The sequence below is a fragment of the Haliotis rubra genome, unplaced genomic scaffold (genome assembly GCF_003918875.1).
Source record: "Haliotis rubra isolate DU_JTF1 unplaced genomic scaffold, ASM391887v1 Scf36, whole genome shotgun sequence".
In the NCBI taxonomy this organism is placed as follows: domain Eukaryota; kingdom Metazoa; phylum Mollusca; class Gastropoda; order Lepetellida; family Haliotidae; genus Haliotis; species Haliotis rubra.
Genome location: NW_025767035.1, coordinates 961,186 through 983,299, shown reverse-complemented (window position 1 = coordinate 983,299; position 22,114 = coordinate 961,186). Strand labels below are relative to the sequence as shown.

Genomic DNA, 22,114 nt, shown 5'->3' with positions numbered 1-22,114 from the left:
TTGTGTGTGTATATATAGAGATGTTGGGTTTTGTAAATACATGCTCATTTTTTGTGTATAACATTTTGCAATCAATAGACATCATAACATGTCATGTGTACAAGTATCACACCTGCCTGTTTGTGTAATTACATAATGTGACAGCGACCGAACTCGGGCCATAAATCAATGCAATTTGTTTATGGTGTATAGCCTGATAGGTGTTCAAATTGCATGTGGTCAGTGATCGAATTGTGTATTGAATATTGTCATTAGCAGACGGGCAGGCAGACACATAGGTGTCAGTAAAACAGACATTGTGTTTTGTCTGTGACGACGACATATCTATATCACAGTTAGAAATTCTGTCAGGGCTAAATAATGACACTGCTTTTAAGTATCGAACTGAGAAAGTGACTCGGTAAGAAGAACGTGTGGTGAAATAGACAAATGAAATTATATAAACAGTTAAATCGGTAATCTACTGTCATAACATAAAAGCTCGCGCCTGTGGAATATCAACAAAACATTAGAAAATAGCTCACACCAAAGCCTTCACCGAGTATTCACCGGACAACCCGCTTCCAAGCCCATCTCAGCCACTCCATCTCCAACGCCAAAAGTCAAAACTTCTGAATCACAAACACCAGAACAAATGCCAAAACCAGAAACAGAAACTGCGCGCAAAAAAAGGGAAAAAAAGAGGCTAGAGAGACTAAAGCAACTTGAACAACTGATAAACACAAAACAAAAGGCCACCTCTCCTTCAGAGGTCCCCGTCGAGGTCCATAACTCCTTTGGCCCTCTGGATATGGAGGTAATTCCATCCCCACCTGACACCAATAGGAGTTCATCAAACGCTTTCTCACGTTCACGTGACATGTCACCAGTGGAAGCACCATGAATCCACAAAACATGATCAAATGGAATTGCAGAGGACTTAAGAATAATTATAATGAATTACAGTTATTGATTCAAGACTTCAAACCATCCGCGTTTTGTCTCCAAGAAACCTACCTAAAAAGGACTGATAAATTTGACATCCGTCGGTACAGTTCCTACCACTCCTTTTCTCCTCCCGGTTTAAAAGCTACAGGAGGCACTTCTATCCTGGTGAGGCAGGGCATCCTCCATAGCCCTGTTCCACTTAACACCAACCTACAAACAGTTGCTGTCCGCATGACTCTTAACATAGGGTTTACACTATGCTTACTCTATCTTCCTCCCTCCTCAACTGTCCACCAATCAGATATTCAGAACTTGTATAATCAACTCCCAAAGCCCTGCATAATCATGGGCGACCTGAACGGCCATAACCCTCTTTGGGGGGAGTACTGATACCAATAATAAGGGAAAGGTCCTCGAAGATTTTCTCTCCAATAATGATCTATGCATCTTCAACGATGGATCAAACACCTATCTCCATCCTGCCACTGGAACATACTTTGCACTTGATCTATCACTTACGGATTTTAATCTCTTAAACGAGTTTGAATGGTCGGTCCACGATGACCTTTGTGGAAGTGACCACTTCCCAACTATTCTTACTCCTATCACTCCCGCGGATGAACCACCTTCAACAAGATGGAATTTTACTAAGGCCAATTGGCCATTATTCCAAACTCTCTGCTCTGAAAAGCTTATACCGGACAACTTCAGGAATGTTCCTGATCCCATGGAACTATTTTCTGATATCTTAAATACTATTGGAGACGAAACCATTCATAAGTCCTCTGCAAACCCGCACATACGCAAACCATGGTTTGATACAAACTGCAAACAAGCTAGGAAAAATAGGAAGAAGGCGGAAAAATACTTCCGTCAACATCCTACTGTGCATAACCTGAATGCCGTTAAAATGACAAATGCCAGGGCAAAACGTACATTTAAACAAACTAAACGCCGGTCATGGAGGAAATATGTGTCCAAAATCAACTCCCGCACACCCATGTCCAAGGTGGGGAACATGATTCAAAAGATTAAGGGCAAAGGATCCAAATCTGGTGTTCGCCATCTCAAAGATGGTGACTCCCTTTTAACCAATAAAGTTGAAATAGCAAACAAACTTGGCGAAACTTTGGCAAACCACTCCTCCTCGTCAAACTATAACCCCAAGTTCCAGAAATACCAAATCCAACAAGAAAAGAAATCTGTCAATTTTAACTCTGATAATGGTGAGGATTACAATGAAACGTTTTCTCTCCATGAACTACGTACTGCCCTGGGGCAGGCTCACGACACTACAGCAGGAGCTGATGATATTCATTATCAGCTTCTGAAACACCTTCCTGATTCAAGTTTGGAAACTCTACTCAATATATTTGATGACATTTGGACAACCGGCAACTTTCCTCCTTCGTGGCACAACGCCATTATCATCCCTATAGCAAAACCTGGCCGGGATCATACCGATCCCTCAAACTACCGTCCTATATCACTAACTAGCTGTGTTTGTAAAACCATGGAGCGCATAGTCAACAATCGATTAATCTGGTACCTGGAGACCAATAACCTCCTTAGTGACCTCCAATGTGGTTTCCGAAGAAACCGAAGTACCATTGTCCATCTGGTGCATCTGTCTTCTTCGATTTAGAAAAAGCATACGATACAACGTGGAAACATGTTATCTTAAAAGATTTACATGAATTTGGATTGAGGGGCAGATTACCTCAGTTCATATCTCAGTTTTTAAACAACAGACAATTTCAAGTACGGGTAGGTTCCACATTGTCTGATTATTTCCACCAAGATCAGTGCGTCCCTCAAGGCAGCATCCTGTCTGTCACCCTTTTTAGCATCAAAATTAACAGCCTCACTAACGTCCTGAACAGTTGTGTTGATGGGTCCCTTTTCGTGGACGATTTCAATATTTCATGTCGTGGTAAGAACATGCACGCAATAGAAAGGCAGCTACAACTCTGCCTTAACAAAATCCAAAAATGGGCCAATGAAAATGGCGTAAATACAGACCACACAAGGATCGAGACCTATCTTTAGATGGTACCCCCATCAAGGTAGTAGAAGAGGCCAAATTCCTGGAACTCATATTCGACCGCCACCTGACATTCTTGCCACACATAAAATATTTGAAAACCAAGTGCTTGAAGGCTCTGGACTTACTAAAAGTCGTTTCAAATACAGAGTGGGGAGGGGATCTGATTACCCTCCTTCACTTGTACAGATCTTTGGTTCGCTCTAAACTAGACTACGGCTCCATTGTTTATGGTGGAGCCTGCAAAAGCAATTTAGAAAAATTAGATTCTATCCACCACCAAGGCCTGAGGCTCTGCCTGGGAGTTTTTAGGACCTCTCCGGTAGACAGTCTACATTAAACTTTCACTGCAGTATATCACTAAACTACGTTCAAATGAGTCCAATCCAGCATACAATAGTGTTTTCAACCCTCTCTATGAAAACTTGTTTCCTAAACTGCACTTCAAAATGTTACTTCAAGTCACCCAATCATTCGTGACATTTTGGAACTTTACAACGACCTCTCTACCGGCCAATGTGACATCGTCCTCTGCTGGTTGCCGGGTCACGTCGGCATAGCAGGTAACACAAAAGCTGATGCTGTAGCAAAAGCAGCTCTTGACAAGCCCTTATCTCCACTGCTGATCCCGTACAGCGATTTCAAACCCACTATCAAAAGCTATAGTCGGGACCTCATGCAAAAACGATGGGACACTCAAGTAGGAAGAAATAAACTGTATGAATTGAAACCAACAATTGGTTATACCTACTTGAGTTGTCAGTCAAGACGTGATGAGGTAATTTTACGACGATGTCGTATTGGCCACAGCCGATTTACTCATGACTATCTGCTGAAAACGGATTGGGATGGACCCCCCATGTGTGTTTCTTGCGATGAGGTTTTCACCATCAAGCATATTCTGCTTGAATGCGTGGACTTATCGTCTGCAAGGGACTCACATTATGATGCAACAAACGTAAAAGATCTGTTCTCCCGCGTGAGCGCTCATCTGATAGTGAACTACCTGAGGGAAGTTGATCTGTATCATAAACTGTGAAATGTAACTATCATAAATTGTAACTGAAATGTGACTAACAAATTGCCTGCCTTTAAATTTGATGCTATGATTTTTTCTGCTTTTAAATGACAATGTAATAAATATATGTTTTTGAAATAAAACTCATTCCGAGTATGTACTTACAATGTTTATTAATGCAAACTTGTTCTCGTCACTATATGGCTGGAATAATGCCGATGTGACGCAAAACCCAACTCAGTTCAATTAAATTCCAAGCTGTGCGAACCTATTTCACTGCGTATGTGACTATGACCGCAGCCCAGCGCAGCGCAGCCCAACTGTTGAAACCACTTTTCCCCCCAAGCGCTGGGGGGAAATTAGTGAATCGTTTGAACTCCGATTTCGCGAGTTTTTTTCCATCGCGTTATTTTTCAACTTGATAAGTTGAATTTGCATTTTTGATGATTTTGTTCAGTAAGTCCATACCGAAAGGTATCAGAATCTGCAAAGTTGTGTTTTACGTTGCATGTGACCTTTAAGGAAATTATAACCAATACCTATGAAAGTATTTTTATTAATATTTGACAGCCAAATTCAGCCAATATGTTTGTACGTGTCAGAAGCTTGGGGGGTTAAAATATCCGATAGCATTGAAAACAATTCACTTACAAGGATGTAAAATGTTTTTAAATATCGGTCCACAGACACCAAATGCAATAGTATATGGAGAATGTTGACGGTTTCCAGTTTATATTAATTCCTACGTTCGAACTATGAAATATTAAGTTAATGACAATGCATGATGAACGAATTCCGAAAAAGGCACCCAGCAGGCACATCAACGTTGTTTCAACGTCGAGAATAGGTTGGTCCTCAACGTTGAAATTAGATTGGAAATAGGTTGTATATGAAAGTTTTTTAGACGTAGATGTCCGACGTGGAATCAACGTTGAAGTTTGACCTATTATCAACGTTGAAAAAAGGTTGTATATGAAAGTTTTTTTGACGTAGATATCCGACGTGGAATCAACGTTGAAGTTTGACCTATTATCAACGTTGAAAAAAGGTTGTATATGAAAGTTTTTTAGACGTAGATATCCGACGTGGAATCAACGTTGAAGTTTGACATATTATTAACCTTGAAAATGGGTTGTTCCGTGGTTGTATATGAAAGTTTTTTAGACGTAGATATCCGACGTGGAAACAACGTTGAAGTTTGACATATTATTAACCTTGAAAATGGGTTGTTCCGTGGTTGTGTCTGGGAGGTATTACGCTTTCCTGTAAATAGACTCGCAATTCATCTTTAAACTACACCCAAGTAGCACCAAACTCATGCATCCAGCTAAAATACCCTAAAAGCTACCTGCAATAAACAGTGTTCAAACATAAAATTGCAGTAAAAATATTTACCTGATAAAATACTTGGTTACAATTCCACATTCACTATAATGTTCATTTAAGTTTTATGTCAGTTGGACGTATAATTCCAGTAAGAAGAAAAGAGTATTCCAAATTAAGAAAAACTATTTACTGTTGTATTGTTATCTTGAAAAGGTGGAAATTGTCTCGAGAAGACATTTTGTCTGAATTTCAGCTATTAGACAGACCCCTGAATAAACACAATGCAATTACTTTCACCATGAAAGGGATCCAAGATGAACAGGAACTATACTTGAAGACAGCACATAAAACCAGTCAATTTTTATGAAATCTTTATGAACACAAACGCGCACAGAGAAACGTGGTTTAAAGCATAATGTAAAACACCACACATGACATAGTCTGTAGGTGATCTCTGTTGTGATAATCACACAATATCATCTGCATATAGCATTAAACTGACATATAGCTTCTCTTCTTTCTGCCACTCCCTGTCTGGCGGTCAGGTGGATACTTCAGAAACGTTCCTAACGCTTTCTTGAAATTTGCTTCAAATTTGCTTCGGATGCATTCCCATCTCATTCCCATGAGATAGGACACATTCTGAAATTTTATATTTAAATACATGAATAATTTTATATGGAAGATATATTGTCTTAAATGATTCAAGTATTTGTTTAATCAATCACTTGGTTCATTATACTGCTGTAACTTGCCATGTGAACATATGAACAGCATCAATACAAAATGTGACGAAAAATGTAAACATTTTATATTTTCAACTAAAGGCATGGAAGTTTTCTTAAACATTTTCAAAGAAAATCCTCAATTGCAAGTTGATTATTCAATTAGACTAGGAATTAGGATGAATTAGACGATGCTTTACTGTCATATATTATTTGCTATGGTCATGATGAAAATGCTGCATTTGGTAATTAAATTACCAGAGATGATTGAATACAACCTTGTATTATTAAAAGAAAACTTGCCGTTTTGTCCATCAACATTCATTCTTGACATCAAATTGTTTGACATTGTCCTGCAAAACAATGGAAGATTGTTGTTATTCTGTCAGATTTAGTTTTCTTTAGAGATTCTCGGAAACGATTATTTCAAATTAAATAGGAGTTGTACTGACGTAGAAATTTTGCTAACAGGAGTCATAAATTGTAACAAAAGCCATTTTACATTAAATGATAAGAAAACAAAATGGGTGGTGGTTCACAGGTCAAAGAACAAGTCTATTGTGGGAGGTCTTCCAACACCATTTATTCCCAAACACAAGGAAGTATGGATCATGGAGTTCTGAAAACAACAATGAGCTCTCATAAGTATACAATATATTCCCTATTATCTACTCTGTCTCTCTTTGTCATTTGTAGACTCATAAAACTCAGATAAATAACTTCTTCATAATTCAGAAATGTTTACACTTAATCTCTTATAGGAACGCTTAGAAAATCTCATATAATGAATTATGTGTGCCTATAATATCTGCGACGTCATAACTATGCTTCTCTGAATCATGAACAATAAAATAATAACTACACTGCCAGAAATAATCTATCATACCCTGAATAATAAGACACTGAATAACATCTCTTACAACTCCAATCTACACTCAAAAAGACTTAAATGTACTCGTAAACAAACATCGCTGGCACACGCAAATTCTTGGAAACAGTGTATCTCTGACTCTCAATTCCAAGAAATGGAAGTCCTACTCTGTTTGACCAAAGGGGTGACAGGTGGCCAAAACATATTGAAATGTAGGTCATACACTGAAAATAACACTACAAATATACACCTTCTCTCTAATATACTCGATAGATGATCTTGACAAGGGAACATGTACATAAAATGCTGATATCTAACAATACCTGTACTCTAAATAATGGACTCTTCCAAATCTCAGTATGTTTTACTGCACACACATTTAAATGCAAAATAATGAAAACCCTACACTTTGACAATAATAAAGAAACATCATATTTAAATTCTACAGCTGACCAAATGCCTGAAGAATGTGTCTCCCAGCAATAAACATCTATATATCTCTATAAATTTATGACTTCTGTCCTCTCGCGTGCTTTCTCGCATCCAGCTCTTTACGGCGAAAAACAATATGGCGCCATGCAAGGGAGTGCTCATTAAACTAAACATCTCCGGGAGAAATCATTGTCAATTTATTCTCTTACATGATCAACCTTTGTGGTGGATATACTGGAAACAAGTGAAATGTTAAAAACTTGTTACCTTAGCATTGCTCCTTTTATGTGATCCACAAAATTGATGCCACCCAGTCTTCGAAGATGAGATTTCTGCAAATTCCATTAAAATTATATCTTATTTCATAATTAAATGTTCCTTACTAAATTACTTCTTTTGTATGTAACATTTTAACCTTTAAGAGACATGAATCATCACATCCCTTCCAAACAAGTGTAAGAATGAAAGTCTGTGAGTGCAGTTTTGTTAATTGTCCCATCAAAGAATCATTAGTGAAGTTACACATTTTGTAAATAAATAAAAGTTGAAATAAATTATATGCAATTTCATCCTTAACAAAGACTTGCACAATACATTTTGATGTGAATTTTCGTTGCATGATCTGAGAAAGATTTCCTTTCGCCATTCTCCAACCCCCAACCCCCAAATAATATGCATATGTTGACAGGGTTCAGAGCGTGCTCAATGCATAATTTACTGATAGACTTATTCAAACGAACAAATGTTCATAATAATGGGATGCAATATAAAATGTTGATAAATTCTATTCGATTTTGTATAGCTGCCCTTAGGGACCGTTCATAATGTATGGCTTGGGGGTGATGATGATTTTTATGAAGAAGCATGTACAATGTGAATTACCCTCCCCCGTTAAGTGTATGTACGAAATAAGTGACGCCCCACCCTGCATGTCATGTACAATATCTATGACGCCCTCTCCCCTTCCCATAATTTCTAAGCATCATATTAAACATAGTGTACAAAAATGCTGACCCCCTTAGCTCCCTGAACAAAATGGGTGACACACACCCCACCCCCACCCCTTACAATCATCACCCCACCCGCAGCCATATAATTATGAATGGTCCCTTATATTGTTGTACTTCATTGATTATTTGAAAATGTATACAGTATTGCAAAATTCAAATCAGGTGATGGGTACGAAAGGAAATCTTATTCGAAAAATAAAACAAAACAAAACAAGTTCATGGAAAACACGGGCTTCCACTAAATTTTGAGAAACATGTACGTGACATACCGGTACCCTTGTGAGATAAAACATGAGCCCTAATTCGGAGTTTCTTGCTACATTGACCTGCTAGATTTAAACAACATTCCTACGTTTTTATTATACATGAAGGACATACTTACCAAATAAACACCAGCATGCCGTGAAGATGTTGAAAATAGAACGATATTGCGTTGAACTTCGCCAAAGTAAACTGACAACGATCAGCTGCTTTTGCGCGCGATAATTGTGCGCATGTCCAGATATGGCCAAACGAGGCGATCTGGCATGTGTTTGAAAGCAAATTGTCGGGAATTATACAATTTTGACAGTTTTGGGGGAAAATATCAAATGTAATGCAATTTGGATAACTGATGACTTTATACCTAAAATCATTGATGTTTTCATTTTCAATTGCGATTTACGTGATATTTCCGTCCGTTGATCGATGCACAATCAAACAATATACATGTATAAGATTATATGTGTCACTAGCTCGATCTTGATCTTTTATGAAATTAATGTTCCGAAATGATAGTTGCTGAGTTGGATACCTATTACCAATATGAATTATGTATCAAATTTGCCAAGGAAACAATTAGTTGACATTTTGTTGGTTCCTTACGTTGAAACAACGTTGACAACTAAACGAATCTCGACTAACTTTCTTTGGTCGCATGATAAACGTTGAATCAACGTTTATGAAAGGTTGATCAACCAAACAACCAAAATTCAACGTTGATTCAACGTTGTGTGCCCGCTGGGCATATATTATGTTGTATTACCTAGATACTGCTGGGTACCACACATGGACGTCTGAGATCCGTCATATACTTTGCTTACACGGTTTTGGATTTGCCCAGTTTTCACAAGCTGTGATCCGTGCGCTTTTATTCACATTTTAAAGAACGTGTGATCAACATGTTTTAACAAAATTGGACATCTACTCTTGAAAATAGTCCATGCTATAAGTTATAATTCTACTACAATCTACGCGATTTGACACTCACAGTATACAACATTCAAGGAACGCTGACAAAGTTACTTCTGTCATACGTTATAAAACGTGCAACATACTACTGGTCCATTTTCAACAGTACAAAAGTACTCTCGCCATGATACAATTAATCAAAGAGACACAGTCCTACAATAACACAACTATATCAGAAACAGTTGTGCCACAGCACTGTAGTTTACGGAAACGTGCTTAGCGCAACGAGAGAGGTCAAAACAAAACACACAGCCGAATCCGTAACATGATATGCATGCGTTACGCATTGCTATTGAACAAATTCCAGCTGAATCGGTGCGAAAATGAGCCACTAATGAGACAAGATGGCAATTTGTATAATGAAGGTAAAATGCGATGCACAGCAAAACCCGCACTATATTTGTTGATTCTTACTATTCAGTACCTACATAGTAAATTTCAGCTGAAGTGCTGCAGAAATGAGTCACAAATCAGTCAAAATGGCATTTTCAATATGGCCATATACATATTGCAAGAAGATATATGAAAATGTTCAGCTTCATCACTCAAGTAGATAGTAGTTTCAGAGAACATGTTTTAAAGATATAACTGAAATTAAAGGCCGTGTCGAATAACAGGTCAAACAGAGGTAAAATGGCGAAATAAAGCAAATGTGTTGAGTTTGCTATCTGGCACAGATATATCAACTTTCAGCTGATTCACTGCAGAAATTGGGGACTAAAGAGCGAAAATGGCATTTTCAGTATATGGCGGCTGTAGTCGCCATATCTGAAATTGGATCGGAATGCCTCTTACAACCTTTGGTGTCCTCTTGGTTTGGAACATGTATGTCAAATTTCAGCCTCATTGGCTAAGTAGTTTTGGAAATGATGTTTACAGATGTCGCACGACGACGGGCATACAGCCAACGACATAAGCTCATCTGAAGTTTGTCCAGGTGAGCTAAAATGTGTCTATGTTCACCATCCAACCAGTGTGCGAAATAGTTTCCAAATTGTACTTACCAGTCGGGCAAACTATGCCTGAAAGTTTCTAGCCCACAAAATATATCACTAGCCCGAAATTTGACACGGGTTTCATCATTAAGCTGCCAATATGATGAACATTTTTATCAGGCCATAATCTTGCATGATTTAAAAGTATATTATAAGTTAACATGTCGGAGAGAATTATATGTTTTCAAAATCACCCCATGAATGTTCACTTGCCAGTCGGCCCAGTGACTGTGGAGATTTACTGGCCCGACTGGAATTTTACTAGCCACGGACTAGCGGACCAGTGGCTATTTCGCACATTGCATCAAACCACAGATGTCCGGTACGTTGCATACGCGTATATATCTTAACATATGTATCTTACTTGACAGTGTAGAAACAGCGAGGGTCATTATTCAACGAGGGTATCTTTTCAATACGTGAACCGGGTTTATTTTCAATAGCAGCCGGGTAAATATTCAATGTTGAAAAAAGACCCCGGGCGTTGAAAAGTGAGTCCGGGTAATAATTCAATGTTGAAAAAGTACCCGCCGGGTACCTTTTCAACGCGGGTATGTTTACAATCTTACACCGGCTTAGACGTTTACCACAATTCAAGCACCAACGACGTGGTTAATCTAGAAGTTGACCCACGTCACAAGAACATATGGCGACACAATGTACAATGTTCCGAGTGAGTGAGTGAGTTTAGTTTTACGCCGCTTTTAACAATACCATAGCAATATCACGGCGGAGGACACCGGAAATGGGCTTCACACATTGTGCCCACGTGGGGAATCGAACCCGGGTCTTCGGAATGACGATCGAACGCTTTAACCACTAGGCTACCCCACCGCCCCACAATGTTCCGTGAGAGAGAGAGAGAGAGAGAGAGAGAGAGAGAGAGAGAGAGAGAGAGAGAGAGAGAGAGAGAGAGAGAGAGAGAGAGAGAGAGAGAGAGAGAGAGAGTCTTTATTTCCTCCAGACGATCATCCGTAGATCAAACATATTATATACATGTAGATACAACAAACAGGCAAAGTTACAAAATTGATATAGATGTATATACAATTATATTAATCAAGATGAATACCTAAAGCTACAAAGCTGTGTTTTATAGCCGCACTCAGCAAATGTCCATGTATATGATGGGCATGTGTAAATACGTGGTCGAGATAATCCAGTGACTGACATCATGAACATCTTCTATACAATTATATGAATCGAAATTGTGTAGTTGATGTTCATCTGTAATTGGGTTCATTAGATAGACAGACAGGCAGATACATACATACATACATACATACATACATACATACATACATACATACATACATACATACATACATACATACATACATACATACATACATACATACATACATGGATATAAAATATATACGTAAAGGTATCTGTATTAAAACCAGATTCTACCATGACTTCAGTAAATACTGGATTGTGATTGGTCAATTAAAGTCATTCAGAGGTATATAATCACGTTATATACCTCTGATTTTCCAACACAGTATGTATCTTTTTTTTAAAATCTCAATAACGCGGTTATGGTAGAATGGAGATAAACATACTGTGTTGGAAAATCAGAGGTATATAACGAAATTATAACAGCTCTATTTTTTATTTAATCAATCAAATTTAGAGCTATTATAATTAATTAAGGAACTGATTTTTCTGTAAAATATGTTCATTTCAGAGATTACATCTAGTCTACAAGTAATGGTACTAGGTATTCGCATAGAGGAAAGCGTATCCTTCTCCCATTGGTAACATTCACAAACACTTGCCAAGGCAAGTCAATTGTTCACCTTAAACGGTAGGAGTCGAAGAAAGCAATTACATTAGACATTTTTTCTAAGTATTTATAATGGCTTCATTTAGTCATATAAAAATGCGAGTTTTGGGGAATCAGCTCGCTTGGCAAGAGGTCTGCCCATACCAACCCACACACAACACAACACCTGACTAAATAAACAAGGAGTTTATTACACAGCAGTCACTGAACGATCGTACATAATCAGTCAATAATAGAATAGTTTACAAATTGAATTAATTATTAGAACATGTTCACAATGCGATCAGATATCAAAGTACATAAACATATTATGTGGATTCGTTACACACGACACATACTACATTAAACGCTATACATATTCCAATGTACACAACAATAGTTCAGTACACTACACATCACCCCAGTGGGGGTTCATACAATCTACATTCTGTAACGGTCCCAAACAGCATAGTATTCACAACGTTATGCAATAGTTAAAATATCCGACACACTCTATACATTCTATAATAGTCACAGAACAGTGTAGTGTCAATCAGTATTAAATAAACAATCCTAAACCATAATACCGAAGATATGAGACACATACCAAGGGTTGCCTCGTTCCACATAAACCTGAAGGTACTGCCAAGGGTGGTAACTTATAGTTAATCTTCTATTTACAATAGATTAAAGTTAACATAGAATAGCAATGGTATGTCAAAGTAGAAGAAAGTAAAGTTTCTTACCTGAGTAAATAACAAGGAGTTTATTACACAGCAGTCACTGAACGATTTGTGACTGTGTGTCGTCCCTGTTTTATACCTATTCCCGTTATCATAGATAATCCCATTTACTGATAAAACTAACGATAAAGTTGTTGTTGTGAACTTCAGTTGCTATATCCAAATCCTAACTCGACTGACGATACGGTGCCAACTGCGCACTTAAGCTACTCTATCTTGACGGGATTTTATGATAATTTTGATAAACGTATTGAAGACATCGGTGTTGATGGGTGAAGTTCACAGTGAATTAGATTAGCTTATTGCTATCTGCAGGGGTCTCCTCATAGTGCATGCACCTTTTATTCATAATTACTTAAGCAATCAGGCGTATTAAGCAACTAAACAAAGGGATGACTGGGGGACCGTATCAGTATAAAACTTTTTTCAATACAATAACATACTCAATAGTACATATTTTATAAAATATATGAATTTATATTAACTATATATACACACACCCTCATACAAAATATCAAAACTTTACAAGAAGAAATAAGCATGGGACTTCATAACACTGCATGAACTACATTTTATGTTAGCACTGAAAAACACAATTAAAGTCCAACTATATGTGACATAGAATCAGCAAATTCCATCGAAGTTTTAACACCGTTGGCATGTAGAGTGTTCTGACACAGGATTTCATCATCGATGTGTCGATACTTCTTTTTTTGTGTAGAATCTGAACTATTGTCGTCTCAGTGTGGCTCTGCTCTTTCGGATAAGATCAATGAATCTATACATATTGGGATGGTTCTGGTCAATTTTGCTAAGTCTTGCATGCCAGCCTTCGACATGATTTGTGGTCCTGGCACCCGGTTGATGTTTGCAAGACAGCCTGTGTTCATTCAGTGACATTAATTGAACATGGATAATTGGTGAGTTGATACCAGTCTGACAATCTAACAGTTTGGAAACTCTCTAAGGACATGAGTTTAGATCAGGGGACGATCCCTTTCCTTTTAACAATATCACTAATCCTAATCCTCTACAGGCTGCCTGCACAGTGAGGATAAACCATCTGCAGACCCGGACCTGGTTTGTGGGATCCACCAGTTGCTCGTCTGTTCCACCCGGTTCTGTGGATAGGTCGTCTGGGTCCTGCGTCCGGTGTTGCCATGTGTGTAGGTTGGTGTGTCGCCATGGCCACCTTTGGTCCTCTGCCACCTATTAAGAACGAGCTGAAGTTTCAACTCGCTCAGCAGAGGTACCAGTGGCACAACCAACCCACATCACACCCGAGACCTGAGTGAATTTACTAGACAGCCACCCCCTGATTTGAGACTGTCATCCGTATTATATACATATTCTAGCTATCGCAGATAATCGCGTTTACAGATAAAACTTACGTTAACGTTGTGATTGTGAACGTGAGATTATGTCATTTGGTTGGACCGAAGCATCGATGGCCAGTCGCGAGTATGCAACGAAGGTATATGTGGCACGCACGTGATTTGACCAGCGTGAAATACAAACAGCCGCAAAGACAGATAAACGTAATACACCTTAGTTCTATAACTTTAGAGATACTGGTCCCGGATCATGTCCGATGCTCGTTATCAGTGTGACCTTTGACAGGTTTAAGATTGAGGAACGTGGTCAGTTAGTCTGTAATATTCCCAGTTTTCAATAACACATATCGTTATAAAATATTGGTAAAACTTTGTCCAGTTTTTCCGTGTTAATAGTCATAAAAAACTGAAAGTACTGATACTGAAATATACTTTTTAAAAAACAGAAACTAATAGGAGATCATGAAACTATTTTATTCATGAAGCATTCACCACAAATGAAATATGTTTTCATTGAATCATCTTAACACATGTTCATTTACTGGTGTAGTGCACAAACGGTATCGTTATTAACTTTTACAGCTTTATACACCAATTTTGCCAAATCTATGAAAATCTCATGGAAGGAATTTGATGACAGAATGCATCTGCAAAGACTTTAAATGGTCAAATCTTGACCACTAACTTTGTTCGCCATAACCGTTGTTCACTGTGCGCTATTCGACTTAACTATAATTACGACTATAACTTAGAGCATGGCTCCCCAAAAGCAGTTCGTTATACCAGTCAGTTCCTAACCAGGAAGTTCCTTCCACATGTAGTGTACTGTATGTGCATTCAAAAAACATTGTAGCGCACCTGCAACACAAGAGTCGGGCTTCCGGTCTTGGCTATTTGTTTAGTGTTTTACGAGATTAGGAGTATCTCAGCATGCGGGGCGCTTGTCACGTGATTATCTTTATGACTTACACTATCTGAATTAACCCCCGCTCTTTTTATATAGCTTTACCTCTACGTTTACCTGTGTCTATTGGCTTGGTGACGTGTGTGCTTATCATCTGGTGTGTCAACAGACCAGTGTGGTTTCTGATAAGCAAATATATAACGTATCATACTTTTCTGTGAGGTATTGCTTGGACTAGCAGAGTTCCTATTCTTTGATGACAGCATTGAATATACAGCCTTTAAATTGTATCCTTTACGCATGCAGTTTAATTCTTGTGAATGAATTCAGGTTATTCCACCCAAGCCTAACCATGTCTAAGATAATGGCGCCGTATTCAGTGCTTTACAAACAGCATTTATTCACCAGTATGAAAGCATAAGAATTTCATGTGCGAATAAGAACAACATAAGTCCCCTGTCTCGATAACAAACACACCGTAGTAAATCCAATATATTTTTCTGCAACGTTCCCATGTTTGAGTGAGTGGGTGAGTGAGTTTGGTTTTACGCCGCATTTTGCAATATTCCAGCAATATCACGGTGGGGGACACCACAAATGGGCTTCACACATTGTGCCCATTTTGGGAATCGAACCCGGGTCTTCGGTGAGGCGAGCGAACGCTTTAACCGCTAGGCTACCCCACCACCCCATTCTCATGTTTGAAGCAAGTAAACAAAATTATTCTCCAACAAGCTTAAAAGTGACTGATTGGGTGATCAATGAGTCGTTGTATTGGCTTCATTACGGTCATGTGGAGTGAAAAAAGTAAGTAGACACCTTACAAATATTTGTTATTTAGTTGTCTGTGACATGAATAAATACTATGTCAACATCACCGGATATAAACGATGGAAGATGATTGGCGTAATATTTTCTGATATCATTACAAGAAACTTGACATTTCCAGTGAATAAATATACAAATATAAAATATATATTCTTGAATATAAATACGTTGGATAACCGACAGTACAAAACTTTACAAACTACTGTCTTTCACAAGAGGAGACCTTCTTTCACTTCATTAAATTGTCCGTTTCAGTTTCAAAGCGAGCCCTCATCACACAGAGCTGATTGATTCACAAACTGGCAGTTCATCCTTCAAATAATACTTTCGGAATGAACAATTATGCTGCATGTTTTGATCATCAACCACAGTAATCGCATCATTGATAACACATGGACACGTAGGGTAGCATCATTTTCTCTGGAACCTGTTTCTGGGAACAATGGGTCTAGATGCCACAGCTACGCGCTTTGATGTCAGTGGACCCTGCATTGCCTGCACAGCCTTCTTCATAGTTTCCATCTCTTTCTTCTGTTTCTCCATAGTCTCGGTGAAGTTGTCGTGGACAACTGTTAGTTGTTTCTTGGTATTGTTAATTTCCTTCTCCAAAAATACATTTTTGTCGGTCACCGTTGCCATCTGATCTTTGAGTTTGTTTACATTATCTGACTGATGCTGTAAATCAACTCTCAAAACTGCGTTGTCCTGTTCCAGTTTCAGAACATCGGCCTTCAATTTCTGTATCTCTTCTCTTGCAGCAGTAAGCTCATCATCCTTCTTTTGCAATTGTTGTTGCATCAAATGTATAGTTGTAAAAGCGGTTTCACTTTCCTTTGACAACGTCTCAATCTTTTCGAGTGATGTAGCAATATACTGAATGCCACCTCTCATTGAATCTACTTCGTGTTTAGTTTTACCCGCCTTATCTTCCATATGCCCCAACCGTATTCTTAACTCTTCCAACTCAGTGTGAAGTTTTTTCACGCCTTGGCCATCCTTGATCTGTCTGGTCAGTTCATGAGCAGTTTCTTCCTGAGACAGTCTGTCAGCTAAATCTTTATAACCCTTTTCTCTTAGAGCAAATATGAATTCCTTAAATGCGTTTGGACCCCTGTTTATGATAATGTGTATAAACCGTTTTGCTCTCTCGATCCGTGTTGATGATGATTCAATCTCCTGTCGATCAGTGAAGTCCAGAATACCTTTAGCGAGCAGAATGCTGTTGATGTCTTTAACCTCTAAACATCCCTCTATTGCAGGTGTATTTAATCTTATGATTGTCTCTTCATCTTCTCCCATGTTGCCCTTTTCAGTGGCAGCTCTCGCCATTGTAAAATAAGGCCTCTGGTTCTGAAGCAGAACGAATCATGCAGTAGATTGCAATGTTTGGTTTTGGTTTGGTTGTCGTTTAACGCCGCACACAACACATATTCCAGCTATATGGCGGCGGTGTGTAAATCGTGTCTGGACCAGACAATCCAGTGATCAACAGCATGAGCATCGATCAACGCAATTTGTATACGATGACATGTGTGTCAACCAAGTCAGCGAGCCTGACCACCCGATCCGTACGTGCGTTGAAATGCAAGTACACAGATATTGCTACACAGGGAAACGCCTCAAAATGTCAAGTTTAATTTTTTAAAAGCGGGTATATCCAAGTGGCGCCTCCCACATGGGCGTGTCAGGGGTAGGGATGATGCTGAATAATGAGTTTCAACATTTGCACAAGCACCGGGCTGCAGTCATCAGAACTACACAGTCTGAAGACGTGTGTGCATTAGACGGGTACAGATCAGATAGCCTGGCGCGCTGCCTGTGACATCACACCAAGATGACTTACAAATCAGCTCACGTCATCTCCGCAACCTTTAGGCAATCATCACGTTGTTGTTTGTTCGTTTCACACCTAGTTCTCCTACGGACCTATATCCGGTTGTTTCATCTTGGGAATCCACACGTTACAATATACAATATTGTTTCCTCTAGGGTACTTGAGATCCTTAACCAATATCTTTATAATATTTCAAATCTCACGATGTCAAAAATGCAAAACAGCATGAACACGTTCTGCAACTTTACACCAAAGGACCTGACTTTATGTTGGTCCCTCTAAAAGTTTTTCACACGTAAAGCTTTTCAAGAATGACATTTATTATGCATTTCCTATTTACATTGCCTTTGGTAAAACATAACCAATATACATATTAAGAATATCATGCATGTCAAATTATGATAAAGCCTTTACCTTTAACGCTTCGTTCCCAGTGTCCTGCGTATGTAACTGAAGATATCTAGCGCCACGTTAAGCAAACCACACAATATGATAGCTACGATACGCTACCGTTTAGTCAGGAATTCTAAGGTCGTACACGAACCCGGTAGTGACTGCTTCTAACACATGGTCTTGGCATTTCAAAAGCATTTCTCATGTGACTACTCAAAGACACTGGTGTTTATGTTCCACTCCAAACAATACATTACACAATCCCTTGACAAGAAGGCAAGAAGATATTCTTCCACATTTACTGACTTTGAAACAGTTCTTTCTTGTATGGACAAACAATCACCTCATGGGAGTTGCGGGCGGAAACAGGTCCCCAGCAACCTATTTTTGCAGTAAGGCATTTTGATGTTCATGTACAAGTGACTAATATTGGTGTATTACCGTACCACCTATGTTAAGGTACAAGTGACTAGTACTGGTGTATCACCGTACCCCCAATGTTCAGGTACAAGTGACTAGTACTGGTGTACCAACGTACCCCCGATGTTCAGGTACAAGTGACTAGTACTGGTGTATCACCGTACCCCCGATGTTCATCTACAAGTGACTAGTACTGATCTATTACCGTACCCCCGATATTCAGGTACAAGTGACTAGTACTGGTGTATTACCGTACCCCCGATGTTAAGGTACAAGTGACTAGTACTGGTCTATTAGCGTACCCCCGATGTTCACGTACAAGTGAGAGTACTGGTGTATCACCGTACCCCCGATGTTCATGTACAATTGACTAGTACTTGTGTACCACCGTACCCCCCATGTTCAGGTACAAGTGACTAGTACTGGTGTATCACCGTACCCACAATGTTCAGGTACAAGTGACTAGTACTGGTGTATCACCTCCCCCCGAAGTTCAGGTACAAGTGACTAGTACTTGTGTATCACCGTACCCCCGATGTTCAGGTACAAGTGACTAGTACTGGTGTATCACCGTACCCCCGATGTTCAGGTACAAGTGACTAATACTGATGTATCACCGTACCCCCGATGTTCAGGTACAAGTGACTAGTACTGATGTATCACCGTACCCCCGATGTACAGGTACAAGTGACTAGTACTGGTGTATCACCGTACCCCGATGTTCAGGTACATGTGACTATTACTGGTGTATCACAGTACCCCCGATGTTCAGGTACAAATGACTAGTACTGGTGTATCACAGTACCCCCGATGTTCATGTACAAGTGACTAGTACTTGTGTATCACCGTACACCCGATGTTCAGGTACAAGTGACTAGTACTGGTGTATCACCGTACCCCAGATGATCAGGTACAAGTGACTAGTACTGGTGTATCACCGTTCCCCAGATGATCAGGTACAAGTGACTAGTACTGGTGTATCACCGTACCCCCGATGTTCAGGTACAAGTGACTGGTACCGATGTATCATCGTACCCCCGATGTTCATGTACAAGTGACTAGTACTGGTGTATCACCGTACCCCCGATGTTCAGATACGAGTAACTAGTACTTGTGTATCACCGTACCCCCGATGTTCACATACGAGTGACTAGTACTGCTGTATCACCGTACCCCCGATGTTCAGGTACAAGTGACTAGTACTGGTGTATCACCGTACCCCCGATGTTCAGGTACAAGTGACTAGTACTGGTGTATCACCGTACCCCCGATGTTCAGGTACGCCCGACAGTGTACAAGTGACTAGTACTGGTGTATCACCGTACCCCCGATGTTCAGGTACAAGTGGCTAATACTGATGTATCACCGTACCCCCGATGTTCAGGTACAAGTGACTAGTACTGGTGTATCACCATACCCCCGATGTTCAGGTACAAGTGACTAGTACTGGTGTATTACCGTGCCCCCGATGTTCAGGTACAAGTGACTAGTACTGGTGTATCACCGTACCCCCGATGTTCATGTACAAGTGACTAGTACTGGTGTATCACCGTACCCCCGATGCATTGAACGTCCTGTACATCACTTGGTTACTTGGTGAAGACTCGATTATCTACCGTTATGACTTAGATTGCTGAGCATCCAGGGGCGTAGCTACCATTATAGACAAAGCCCGGGCTTACACAAGATTGTTGCTAAAAAGGATGGACAAGCCCTCAATACTATCTAAACATATAGCTTTGCAACCTACGGGCTTACATGACTCACGTTTATACATTCTCAAGAGTGAGACAGTGATATCTTTACCCTATCACGCTGTGTACCGGAACCAACTGCTGTGTAGAGTCAGGTCCGAGTAAAGAGGACTGGGTGGCCACACTTTATAAACTAACCTATCATGTTTAACTTCATTAAACGTTGCCCCTGTAGTCAGTCATTTGTTCATTTGGGACTCATTGAACGGTTAATTTTCTCTGCAAACAAGGAATCAGAAAATATTTTACCATGAGACTGATGAATTTGTTTAGAAAAAATTCAGGGAAACTGAATTACCTTGTAATATCGTTGGTGAATCTGCGGCAGAAACGTCACTATATAGGTAGTCCTACAGCTTAGTGTTGTGGACTTGTGGCCACGTTGAAGGCTCGGGTTCGACTCCAGGATGCAACGTGTCCGTGCTGTGTGACCCCAGATAGCGGCTCGACCAATATCTAAACCATGACATTCGGCGATTTATTTCAGTTCAATGCCTGTGTTTGTGTCTTTGTCTGTGTGTATGAGTGTGTGTCTATGCTTTGAGAGTTGTTACATTAGTCATATGAGATAATTCTTAAAGGGAGGGTGTCAAGTTGTCATCTGTAACCCGACTAATCTCAAGTGACGTTAACATGCGTTATATCACTGCTCAAGGAGACATACCTGACACCTTGCTCAGCTCCGACCAACGTCGACTCCCAACTTGAAGATTGTGCTGTACTGCTGCTTCCTGAATGTGTCAATACTCCTAGTGTCAGGTGCGTGGCTGATATGACGCGAGGGAACCTTGCACCGGTACTAATTCTGTTTAGGCCACATGCTAAGACTGCACATAAACACCCTTCTCTAATGCCTACAGCATACAAACGTTTCCGTTTTACTGCCTCTTCCATATTACGTCAGATAATCTATATTATCGCACACGCACACGCACACGCACACGCACAAGCGCGCGTGCCCGCAAACACATACACACACATTTTATGATATGATAATTTATGACTGCATTACAAATGCTATATTAGCATATACTTGAGCAAGAATACCAACCTGTATTCAGCTGCTTCTTTCCAAAGGCCCACACTTATGTTTTAGTCTGCCGTTTCGTCATTGGTGGGGTAGCCCAGTGGTTAAAGCGTTCACTCGTCACGCAAAGACCCGGGTTCGATTCCCCACATGGGTACAATGTGTGAAGCCCATTTCTGGCGTTCCCCGCCGTGATATTGCTGGAATATTGCTAAAGGCGGCGTAAAACTAAACTCACTCACTCACTCATTGCCTATAATGTTCATGAGAAGTTTGCAACCGTCAAAATAGGCGATTTAAGTTTCACCGTGCTACGTAATATGGAATGTCCAGTATGCTGTGAGATGTAACAGCATGTGTACTTGCATATCATTTCAACAACTATAAATCGTTGTTACCGTTAATGTATACTGCAGCATGCTTGTCAATAAGTCCCCCACATGGATAATGTAGTTTAATATGTATGCTGTTGTTATATTTACTCTGACTACAACCTGTACCACTTCAACCTTTGACATAATATAATTTCCC

General features: G+C 39.6%; 1 protein-coding gene across 2 annotated transcripts in view; it reads right to left on the bottom strand.

Moving 5' to 3' along the window:
• LOC124285421 (golgin subfamily A member 3-like) overlaps positions 1–21,310 on the bottom strand; it is a 43,068-nt gene extending 21,758 nt beyond the window's left edge. Inside the window, exons 1-3 of one of the 2 annotated variants that reach the window (XM_046721643.1) lie at positions 21,221–21,310; positions 20,855–21,012; positions 15,300–17,505 (exon numbers count right to left, since the gene is read on the bottom strand). In XM_046721643.1, coding sequence (XP_046577599.1) covers positions 16,567–17,484 — 918 coding nt within the window. In that variant the 5' untranslated portion in view covers positions 17,485–17,505; positions 20,855–21,012; positions 21,221–21,310 and the 3' untranslated portion in view covers positions 15,300–16,566. Of the gene's footprint in view, positions 1–15,299; positions 17,506–20,854; positions 21,013–21,220 lie in introns of those variants that run through there. The other variant, XR_006900817.1, reaches the window with a different exon arrangement.
• Positions 21,311–22,114: the final 804 nt, after the last annotated feature.